General features: G+C 33.0%; 1 protein-coding gene across 6 annotated transcripts in view; it reads right to left on the minus strand.

Annotated features, from left to right (window-relative positions):
• Positions 1-12,937, minus strand: part of EVI5 (ecotropic viral integration site 5) — a 228,920-nt gene that overhangs the window by 56,464 nt on the left and 159,519 nt on the right. For all 6 annotated transcript variants that reach the window (XM_033114161.1, XM_033114163.1, XM_033114164.1 and 3 more), the window contains one exon: positions 9,402-9,497. In XM_033114161.1, the coding sequence (XP_032970052.1) occupies positions 9,402-9,497 (96 nt within the window). The remainder of the gene's footprint in view (positions 1-9,401; positions 9,498-12,937) is intronic.

Consider the following 12,937-nt stretch of genomic DNA (forward strand, 5'->3'; position numbering starts at 1 on the left):
CTAGGTGTACAAAAACTAATTTTTAGTAACACTAGGACAATCACTGATATTATGGTACTTCAGAAACTAACCTTCCTTCACTAATTCTTGAGATGCTACAATGAGCTGTTTTGGGGTATCTGAATGATATCCTTCATTTCCAGATACAGCAATATCTTAAAAACCACTGGATACTTAATCCCTTTATATTTAAATGCATACTAAAGTTGGATACCAAAGAATTATCTCTGAGCAGATTAGTTAAAAAAAATTTTAACTGAATTTTTTAATACCAAATGACTAGATAGCAAGCTGAGTAAAATATTCTACATACCTAATCACTTCCTTTGTTGAGATTAGTGTTAAGACTAGATAAGATTACAGAGCAGCTATTTTTCTAATTTAAAAATGCTTAACATTTTGAGAAAATTCTTAAAGAAAAATGAAAAATATTTTAACATTTAAGTAAGTTGTTCAAAACAGAAATGATTGTGCTTCACAGCGGGGGGGAAAATCTTCCAAAAAGAAGTTTGTTAGCCAAGAGTTGCACATAAACTACCCCCTGTTGTGAAAGTATTAACAAATTAACTCAGGAAATTGGAAGGCACAAAATGATCACCGAGTTTTATGATAAACTTTATCTAATGTCATGGCAATGTAACATTATTAAAACATATAATATTTTAAAGTTCAATAGTAAAGATTTTATCACTTCCTCTCCATCTCTCTCAAAACTACATACTGATCTGGGCACACTGATTTAAACCTAACTCCCTCACTTTATGTCACAACAGAAGTTTGAGTGGGTGTTTTTAAGCCAAGAGTGGTTGGGGTATTGCCCATCTGAGGCATCCCTAGAGGTTATCGGCTGGGCAAACTAACAAAAGTGGGTAAATGTGACTGGGTACCAGGAAAAGAAGAAAACGTTGGATTTGAGTAGAACTAAACTGTTTTAAATGAAAAACTTTCCATTTATAACAAAGCAGAATTAATTTTATAGATGTGTTTAGCCCACAGCAGCTTTTAATATGGTGATGATAAACGAATATACTTATCTTTATAACAACCAAAATAGAAACTCAATCCCAGGTTAAATATCAGAAGGCTTGGTTTCAATTCCCATCTATTTTCTTCAACTAACTGAGCAAAATTAACTTTTCTGTGTTTTGTTCCATCACCTGGAAACTGGAGAGTTCTATTTAGTATTAATGTAAAAATAAAGACCTCAACTATCAAATAACATTTGGATCTCTATAATAAAGGTGGAAAATTCCACTTAGAGAAGGAGGAAACAATTTTTAACCACCATTTCCTCACATGTAAATACTATGAATTCTTACAAGCACTGTATTCTGAATCAAATTCAATTAAATATTTTTAATAGGTTAAATGTCATCTAACTGATCACTCATATGCTCAAACCCTCCAACGATTTTCCATCTTATTCAGAAAAAGGTCTAAATTCGTAGGCCCTATATAATCTGCCCTATTTACCTTTCAGACTTCCTCAACTTCCCCTCTCATTCCACTAAGGCTCCTGGCCTTAGGCCTTTTGCCCTAACTATTCCCTTACCAGGGAATTCTTCTCCCAAATCTGCATGCCTCATCTGCTTCAAATCTTTGTTTATATCCCCTTCTAATGAGCCCTTCCTGAACACATTATTTAAAATAGCAATAGTACCCTATCCTCACCACCCCAAGCCTCTCCTTTTCCTATACTTTTTCCTCCATTGTATCCATCATCTTCTAAATTACACACTACACGGGTCATTTATTTTGTTCATCTGACTTCTTCCTCTACCATTAAGCTTGATGAGGAAAGGGATTTTTGTGTGTTTTGTTCACTAATTCTTCTAAAGTGTTTAGAATAGTAACTGGCACATAGTAGGTACTCCATAAATATTTGTTGAATTGAAACCAATACCCATTTAAATTCATAAGTTAATCTTCTTCAAATCTGGGCTTCTAAATGAGAATGATTAAAACAGTGTGAGAGGGTGTAAGAGAGGTCTATGATAGAGGGTGTTAGAGTTGCAGAGACAACAAGGCCAGCTGAGGTGGCATCGTCAGGGAAGGCTAATCACAGCAGACCAAACTTAAGATGACCTTGGAAATGATAAGGAAGATCAAAGGAGGAGAAAAGAAAACACAGGGTGAATCAGATGACAGATTTGAAGGATTCTTAGCTAGTTTATTGTTGTTCAAGTACAGGTGTATGCTGGGAAAAGTAGGAAATGAAGCTGGAAAGGGAGGCAAGAATCAGAGCAAGAAGGGTCTTGTGAGGAGAGTCAGAATTTGAATTTTGTCCTGAAAGCCACGGGAAGCTATTAAAAGATTTTAAGTGGTGAACAGGAACTAGTAGTAACTATGTAACAAGCAGAGTTTTAGGAGGCCCTTGATCTGCTATGAAAAAAAAATCCATAAAACTCCCATAACAGTATTTTTAATATTAAAGAAAAACCATTTCATTTTAATCCTGGAAAGAATTTAAGTTACACTGTGCGTTCTCATACAAACAACAAACTCCCATTTTAAAATCTTCTCTATGCCTCAGTTTGCCGAACTATAATATGGGGATATTAACAATACTTATTATTATATGGTTGTTGAGAAGATTAAATAAGTGAATAGACTTAAGTGGCTAAGAATACTTCTTGGCATGTTTTAAATAATTCTCCCAAATTCTTATATTCTTATATGTGAATATAAGAATATGAATATATATGAATATAAGAATGAATTCTTATATTCTCCCAAATTGGAAAATACATAAAAAATAAATAGGGCTTACAGTGGACAGAAATAAGCAAACTCAAATACACATTTTAGAAAAAAACCAAAAAGCCAACACAATTCTTAATTTGATACTATATAGGTATAATTCTGGCAAAGAGATAAACTCATTATCCAGGGTGAGTAAAAATTATCCTAAAAGACTCAAATACTTTCTGCACTTTCCAGTTTGGTTGTAATTTTTGGAATCCCCTACAATGTTGACTATATATAAGGTCATCTATGAGCTGTTTTTCTGGAGACTAGAATGCTTCACACATGCTTTCTTGTTTAATCCCAACAACTCTAAGGCTGGTAACTGTAGGATTCTCAGTTTTAAATGAGTAAATAAAAAAATACGTGACCTTGTCAAAGAAACAGTTTTAATAAGTGGTTTTACTTCAAAATCTATACTAAATAAAAAAATACGTGACCTTGTCAAAGAAACAGTTTTAATAAGTGGTTTTACTTCAAAATCTATACTGTTAACCAATACAAAATCTCTAGCAATTGTAAGAAAACAAAAAGACAGAAAGCTGTGACCACAGAGTCATTCAGGATTCTAAAATCCTCTTGTTCCTCATAATAATTAAATTTCTTAAAGCTTTTTATTCTGATCAGAGTATGTCATATATAGTTTTGCAAGCTACTTAAAAAAATTCCATTAGTCTGAGACATTCAACAAAATTAGCTTGTAAAGCACATGTGCAGATAGCAAGAAAAAAATAAATTTCTCCTTTAAAAGATAACTGCCACTAACTTACCTGCAATTAAAGCCATTAACACTGACAGCAAATGTATCTGAAATTACAGAGATTTAAATTCTATCCAGTGACATTTCAAAGAAGGGAGGGACCCAGGCTCAGTCACTCATTCTATATAATGCTAAATGCAGTAAGGCTGAGTCTGAATTAATTTTATCCTTCCTAACCTATTGATAAAAGAATGTATGTGAATTGATACGTGTGAATATAGTGATAATCTCTGAATTTTAAACATCTGAATACTCAAATTAAATACATTAAAAATCACTTATTGTAGAAACAACAGCAAATGAGTGAATTATTATATTAATTTAATTTCTTCAAATGCAAATATTTGAGTGATGGTTATATACCATGCATTATATAACCAAACACTGAGGAATACAGCAATTGAATAAGACAGGCAAAAATTCCTGTCTCGGGGTGGCTGGTTCACCCAGTGGTTAGAGAGCGGTGCTCTTAAGAACAAGGTGGTTTGATCGCCACATGGGCCACTGTGAGCTGTGCCCTCCACAACTAGATTGAAACAACTACTTGATTTGGAGCTAATAGGTCCTAGAAAAACACACTTAATAATAAATAAAATTTTTTTTTTAAAAATTCCTCTCTCATGGAGCTTTCATTCTGGTAGGGAATGTGAACAGCAACAAAATAGATAATTTATGTCAAGAAATAATTATTTTGAAGAATGTGAACAGCAACAAAATAGATAATTTATGTCAAGAAATAATTATTTTGAAGAAATATAAAGTGGCATAAGAGTATAATGATCAATAGGAATATTATTTTAGATAGAAATTTGGCCAAAGGAGCTTTATTTAAGAAAATAATAGAGACCTGAATGGAGAGGATTATATAGTATTTAAAATAATAGTAACTCTGAATTGTCCAAAAATATCAAAATGATACAAATGATATCATAATTTTTTATATTTAATGGAACCTTAGAGTTCAACCCCTTAATTTTACAGGTGTATAATCTGCTCCAAACAAACATTACAGAATGGTGACTAAAATCTATCAGGTAAGTGTCATTCTGTTTGTGAAGGAAGAAACCTAGCTGATAACTTTTACAAACAATTCTAGGAAAATGGCTAAAAGTTGAAAGCTGCTACACTTAAAAAAGGTTAAATTCACTGTGAGACATTAATGTAAAATAGCTCCTCCACAGACAGGCGGAAAAAGCATTATTATAAGGAACGTTAAGTATACCACAGATACATATAGTTATCTCGGAAGAATAACATGGGGGAGATTATGAACTTTCAATCATAAAAGTGTCAAGCTGACTAAAGAATCTTTGAAAATTTAATAAACTTCAACCTCATATCTACCAGAGAATGCTGCAGTGTTATTAATGTGTTAAAAATGGGTTATTTCTTCATCTAATGTATTTCCGCAACTAAATATGACATTTACAAAAGTATAATCTTCATAAGTACATTAGAAAAGAAGTCTTTCATTACATTACATAATAATATAATTTATTAAATGAAGACTTTGGAACATTTTATTCACAAGAGAGCAACAGCAATTGGAAGGGTTGGTCTGAAGAGATCTAAAGTATAAAAATGTTTGACTAAGTTGAGTTCTCCCCCTAGTGGAACCTAAAAGTGATCTAAGATATTTTCTTGTCTAAGAATAACCTAAAATATATTATGCTTAGAATTGAAAAAACGAATTTCAGGTTTTAACAAAATATCTATTTATGGATCTTAATCTGCATGCAACAAGTAAATAAGTAAGTAAAAGTTGAATCATTAAAATGTTTACTGAAAACACATTTACCAAATGTATTGATAGCAAGCGAGCACAGGAGAACTAAACAAGCAGAAATACCTCAAACGCAGAGGAGTAGGGGGCAAAGAAAAACACAGCAATTTATGAAGACATAGCAGTGTGCAGAATAGTACAGAACTTTGAAAAAATGTAAAAATTTTGAAGAGAGTGTATGTGTGTGGAGGTGGGAAGGGAGGATGCGGAGGTAATGGTGAAAGATGAAGCGGGAAATGCAGGTTTGAGCAATAAGGTAAAGATAAACATTTTATACAAGGAGTGTTGATGTGATTTGGTAGGTAAAAGGCAGTCAATGAAAATTTTTATGTTTTAGAAAGATAACTTTGGTAGCTTTGTAGAAGAGCTGAGGCTGGAGAAAAGGAAATTACTATGATACTTGGGGGGCAGGTGAGATGAATTAAGGGAGTGGCAGGGGGAATAAAAAGTTTAGGAAAAATTCAAAAAATGTTTCTGAAGTGATTAAAAGTACCTTTGATTTAGTTTTAGATTTATTGAGGATTTTTAACTTTTGAAGGAATTGCAGAGTTGGATTAGACTCCTTAATTTGAATTACTAAGAATTATCTGAAGGCAAATCTACAAGAGTAGGTGAGCAGGTAAAATGTTGGTAGAAATGTCAACTAGCACAAGCACTTTGTAAAATAATTTGGTATTATCTAGAAAAGTTGAAAATTTGCACACTCTATGTAACAGCCTTGGTATATACGATATATAGTATAGGATAAGAAAAGTACAAGTGAAGTTCCTACTAGACTGAAAAATTCAGTAATAGATGATACCACTGATCAAGACTTGAGATAAAAAAGAAGAAAAAAAATCTGGTTGGAATAGGAACACATTTGATTTTAAACATGTTAAACATGAAGTGTCTGTACAATTTCCAGGTGGAGCTGTCTACTATTGATTAAACCAATTCACCAAAAGACAATAAATTTAAAAAAAACACAACCCAACAACAAAAGACAAGTTACGGAGTGAGAGAAGATATTTGCAAAACACAACATCAATATATAAAGAACTACACATCCATAAGAAAAAGACAACCCAACCAGATAGAAAAATATACACAAAAGATTTAACAGGCACTTTACAAAAGAGAAAATTCAAATGGCCAAACTCATTAGTAATCAGGTCAATGGAAATTAAAACCATGATGAAATATCATTACATACCGACCAGAATGGCACAAATTAAAACCTCTGACACCACCAAGTGATGGGGGAGGATGTGGAACAAGAACTGTCATATGCTGCTGTTGGGAGTTTAATCTGAAGCAAACGCTTTGGAAAATAAAGTTGAAGATTTGCATGCTCTATGACCCAGCCATTCCACAGCTTGGTATACGTGTTAGAGAAACCATGTATACGTGTGATTGGAATAGTGCACAAGATTGCTCATAATCACAGCACTGTTCATAGTAGTCCCAATCTGGAAATTCCCAAATGACGACTAATGTTAGAATGGACAAATACATTGTGATGTATTCGTAAAATGGAACACATACAATGATAAAGATGACGACTCTACTAAAATAATGTTGAATAAAGAAAGAAGACACAAAAATGAAAATACTTAATATAACTATACAAAATTCAGAAACAGGGAAAACCAAACTGTGTGGATCAGAGATGCATACAAAGATGACACAACAGTAAGGAGTTTTATGGTAATCACCATAAATTTTAGGACTACCATAAAAGTACCATAAAATTCAGGATAAGAGAGTAGGGTGTGATTGGGTAAACTTCTGGGGTACAGGCAATATTCTCATATATATTATAATTTTGCTTTGTTTCCGAACTTCTCTGTATATTTTCTTAATAATTTTTTTAAAAAGGTTTGACAATTATTAGTTCGGGGAAACATGCTAGGGCTGGAGATACATATGTTACGATTCATTGTTGTAAAGATGGCTCCTGAAGCCATGTAAGCGAGAACCTTCATTTCAATAGTTTTTGAAAACCCAAAACTCTGTTTCTCAGAAGAATACAAACATTCAGAACTACATAATAGAAAAGACTGAAAACAACAGTTAAACAAGAAGAGAGTCAAAGTGAATGGTGTTAGGAAAGCCAAGGGAGGAGAGAATGCAGAGGTAAGTGGTCAATGACAAATGAGGTAAGCTCAAGCAGGACAAACACTGAAAAAATACCAATGAATTTGGCAATTAGGATTCCAGTGATCACTTAACCAAGTGCCATTTAATGCTAACATACTGCTATCGATAGTAAAAATTTCATTTTTCTATTTTTTCTATTTTTCAAAAAAGATCTTATTTTATTTCAAACAAAACATGCGTCTACCAAGTGCTTCATTTTAATGAATATTTCAGAATCAACAAAAAGATTTAAATCTTGCTAAGATATACAGAAATGTGGCAAAATTTTATAATTTTCTTGATGTTAGAAAAGTACAGAATAAACTAGAATTGCATATGATAGCATGATTTAAACAGCTGATTACAAATATGTTACGTATGTCTGAAGTTTTTCTGAATTACATGCTACTTTATAGGGAATATTATCAACAGAACATAAATACTTTTTTATAAAGTTACACAAATCGTAACATGTTGTAATTACTTTTGACTCAGATCAAAAGATGCAATTATCATATAATATGTAAGTCTCATAAATTAACTGAATTTTGAATTGAAATTTAAGGACAAAATGATTTTTTAGGGGGGAAAAAATTCTAGATGTTGCAGCGAAAACTGTATTTATGGCTTGGAATAGAACACAATAAAAAACTGTGAAAGAAATAAGATTTTAAACATAATACTTTGCCCATATTGGAAATGTTATATTGTACAACAAGTAGAACATAAGTGACAAAACACATTTAGTTTTAAAGCTTTGAATTTTCTTCAATAGCTTTGACAATATAGAAATATGATAAACTGTCATTCAAAAATGACAGGCAATAGGCAACAAACGAAAAAATAGATAAGTTGGACTTCAAAAAAAATTAAAACTTTGGTGCACTGAAGGACAATAACAACAAAGCAAAAAGGCAACCCATGGAATGGGAAAAAATATTTGTAAACCATATATCTGATTAAGGGATTGACACTGAAAATACTATAAGGAACTTCTAAAACTCAAGAACAACCTGATAAAAAAAATGGGCAAAGGACTTGAATAGACATTTCTCTAAAGAAGATATACAAAAGGCAAATAAGCACATGGAAAAGGTACTCAACATCACTAATCATTAGGGAAATGCAAATCAAAACCACAATGAGATGCCACTTCACACCCATCAGGTGACTATTGTAAAAAAAAAGGAAACAGAAAATTCATAACTATTGGTGAGGATGTGGAGAAATTGAGAACCTTGTGCACCGCTAGTGGGAATATAAAATGGTGCAGCTGCTGTAGAAAACAGTCTAACAATTCCTCAAAATTAAACATAGAATTACCACATGATCCCACTTATGGGTATATACCCCAAAGAAATGAATGAAAGCAGGGACTCAAGCAGACATTTGTACACCCTGCTCATAGCAGCATTATTCACAATAACCAAAAGGTGTTAACAACCCCAATGTTCATCAATGGATGAATGGATAAAAATAACATGGCATAAACAAACAATGGAATATTATCCAGCCTCAAAAAGGAAGGAAATTCTGACATATGCTACAACATGGATGAACCTTAATGCCATTACGCTAAGTGAAGTAAGCCAGTCACAGAAAGACAAATACTGTGCGATTTTAATTATATAAGGCACCTAAAGTATTCAGAGACAGAAAGTAGAATGGTAGCTTCCAGGGGTTGCAGGGAGAGAGGTATGGGGAGTTGTTTAGTGGGTATAGAGTTTCAGTTTTGCAAGATAAAAAGAGTTCTGCAGCCTGGCTGCACAACAATGTAAATGTACTTAATGTCATAGAACAGCACACTTTAAAATGGTAAATTTCATGTTATGTGTACTTTACCACAATAAAAAGAATGGAATTGGAAATGAATATGTTTTGAAAATAGAATCATAGTCGTTAGGATGAAGATACAAGTCATTGTCCAGATGCAGAGGGAAGAGGAACCTACTGCATTATTTTCACATGTGCTTTATTGTTTTCATATGGTACCTGGATTTCAAGCTCTGCAATGTGCTGTTGTAGTTCAGCCACAGCAGCTATGCTGTCGGCTTCCCGGAGTCTCACTGCCATCACTTCCTCCTTGTTCTAGGGAGGCAAACAGAACAAACCAATAATAAGCCATATGACAAACCAAACAATAAATAAATAATAAAACATAAACACTTGTAACCTGTCTCAAATTTTAGAAAATAACAAATAAACGCATGATTAAATGAGAAAGCCATTATCTCCTGAATTTGATATGAAATGAAGAATATAAGAATAGCATTCCATTTTTAAATATTAAGAAATCCCACTTATATAAATAAATATTGCTCAAATTTTTAAAATTAAAAATTAATTAAAATTATTAGTGATGGTGAAAGCTGTTAATTTTTTATGCAAGCACAATTATTGAGAACTTTCAAACACTTAAGTAACTGGGACAACAGACTAACAGAACATGGATACTAACAGAGTATGTTAGCTAGATAATATTTAAAAAATTATATTCTTTCTGAAGCAAAAATGTTAATGAATATTTACATTATACTACAAAGAATAAAAATGAGATTATATCACAATTCTGCATAATATTTACCTCTAGCACCACAAAATTTCACAAAGGAAAAACTCAAAAACCATATTCTGCATCACCCATGCTAAATAACACTGATGCAGAAATAACAAAATATAAAGAAAATATGCTACAGAACAATGGGGTATGCAAAAATATTTTGCTCCTCCACTTATTTTTGCCAAACTGTTGCATCCATAGCCACCTATGATTGAAACTGAGGAATAAGTGAAGTTTTGATGTGGACGTTGGTTAAGTATTTTTGTTTGACGCTGGTTAAGTATTTTTGTTTATGTTAGAAGATGAAAGTGAAATGAAGAAGACATGTTAGAATTTCACTCATTTGTCAATGATGTGAGCAAGTTTTTTGCTGATTCTGATAATAGTAATTAAATACGAGAGGAAAATTTCCTTAATATTTTGTGCTATTCACAATGTAAAGGCTGAAGATACAACATACTTTTAAGCTTTAATCTGCACTATTAGTCTAGAACAGGAGTCAAAAACTTTTCTTAAAGGGTTAGATAGTAAATGTTTTAGACCCAAGGGCCATACAGTCTATCAGAACTACTCTATCTGCCACTGGAGTGAAAGTGGCCACAGACAGAATATAAATAAATAAACAAGGCTGTATTCCAATAAAGCTTTATTTACAAAAACAGGCAGCCAGGCAAGATTTGGGCAATAGGCTATAGTTTGCTAACTTCTGATCTAGATAATTGATAAAATAATAAATCAAGCCCTAATATGTAGTTTGCTAATTTATGTGGTGCAAATACTTCTACCATGGCTCCTTTCAAGCTGCCAGCATAACATGACTGCAACACACAGTTAGGAAGGAATGTCAGGAGAACACTATTATATGGCATTTCCACCACACAGCTACAACAGGTATAAAGAACCTCAAAAACACAGATATTGGTAAAATGCAAAGATAATTAGAAAATGGCAAAGTCTTAGTGTTTATTACCTTTGATCTACCATAATTTGTTTTATTATGTTACATAACAGTTTTAATATGGCTGTTTAACAACCATGTCAATTCCTGAAAATTTAACAATTGGTTCTTGCAAGCCTTTACTAGTTGGCTCCAGCACACCAGTGTCTATGTTTAATAAAATTCAAATCTCGTCTTGTCACTCCCTATTTTAAACACTTGAATGGCACTCCACAGATCTTGAGATAATGTTCCAGGTCCTTATACTGGTGCCTGAGACTCTGTGTTTGGCTCCTCATTTACTGCTCTAGCTTCATATCTTACCAGTATTCCTCACCATGCTCCCCTCCAGCTAGAACGAACTTCTTTTAGTTCAAGCAATGTGTTTTTCTTTTTCACTTCTGCTCTTCACACATGCTATTCCGTTGGACTAGTGAAGTCTCTGTTGCCTTTCCTTGATTAACTCTTACGTATCCTTAAGGTCTCAGCTGAATCATGCCTTAGTTGGCCTTCCTTGAACCATGACGCTAACACTAAAGTCCCATTAGTGTCCTATATGCCTCCTCGATCATAGTATTATTTATACTGCATTGTAAGTGTGTGTTTACTTGTCTATATCCTTTACTAAGAGAAAGCCCCTTGAAGACAGCTAGTGATCTCTCCAACAGCCAGCTATACAATCATGTGAGTGAGCCACCTAAAAAAAACCTTACCTTCTAGCTTCAATTAAACATTCGGATGGCTGCAGCCTCATGAGACTTAACCAGAACTACTTAGTTAAGCTGCTGCTAAATTTCTGACCCAAAGAAACTCTGGGATATTCGTGCTTATACCCATTTCAAGCCCCTAAGTTTTAGAGGTAATTTGTTAAATAGAAATAGCTACCTAATACATTTATACTCTACTAATTTTAGTTAACGTTGTATAAAAAATTATATCAAGTACAAAAACAAAATTTTAGATATATAATTTCTCCCTAATCTTCCCCCCTCCAATCTAATCACCAAGTCTTATTATTCTCTAGAAAAATAGATCTTGAACTCATCTATTTTTCTTTAGTTTCACTGCTAACTCCTGAGGCCATGCTAGCACCTCTGTCCTTTACTGTTACTACCTAATGATCTCATATCAAATCTCTCCAACCCCACCTCAAGTCCATTTCCACACACAGTGGCATGTGGTTCTTTTAAAAAATAATTACAAAGTATTTGCTAGAGCAACATCCCCTAATAAATGCTAAAATTAGTTGCTGAAACTTGAAGGATATTTGCATAACTTGAAAATAGTCCCCACAAAATATTTAATTATTGTGGTGGTTTTAAGGTATGTCCACCGATTCTTTGATACTTTTTCCTTCAAGATGTGTAGCTTAACGTTCCTGCCCCATCTTGGACCATGGTCTGAACTTAATACCTTGCTTGTAATGAACAGAGTCTGAAAGAGCTTTGAAAGCTGGCAGACACCAATTTAATCAAATGACCAAGATTAACAGCACTAGAAATAATACATATGAATACAGTAGGCCCTCTGATACGATGTGCTGAGAACACACTTCATCTCTGTATTCTTTCCTAAAATACTTCAGTATAAGCATGAGAAAACATCAGACAATTCCAAATTGAGAAATATTTTACAATATATCTCGCCAGTAATTCTTCAATAGTCAATGTAATGAAAGACAAGAAAACACTGAGAAGAGAACAGACCAGAGAAGACTGAGACATGATGGGAAAAATCTTAATAAAGTCTGTAGTTCAGTTGTAACATTATACTAACAATGTTCATTTCTTAGTATTGACAAATGTACTATGGTTATATAAGATGTTAACATTAGGAAGAGCTGATTAAAGGGTATGGTATATGGGAATTCTCTGTACTATCTTTGCCACTTTTCTTTAAATATAGAATTATTTCAAAATCAAAAGTAAAAAATAAATCTGAAGCAAATACAGTAAAACAAACAAAAAAATCGTATGTTGCCTTCCTACTTAAAACCTTTCATTGGCCTCCCACAGTACTTACAAAACCCGA

Source organism: Rhinolophus ferrumequinum, chromosome 9, assembly GCF_004115265.2.
Source record: "Rhinolophus ferrumequinum isolate MPI-CBG mRhiFer1 chromosome 9, mRhiFer1_v1.p, whole genome shotgun sequence".
Classification (NCBI taxonomy): Eukaryota; Metazoa; Chordata; class Mammalia; order Chiroptera; family Rhinolophidae; genus Rhinolophus; species Rhinolophus ferrumequinum.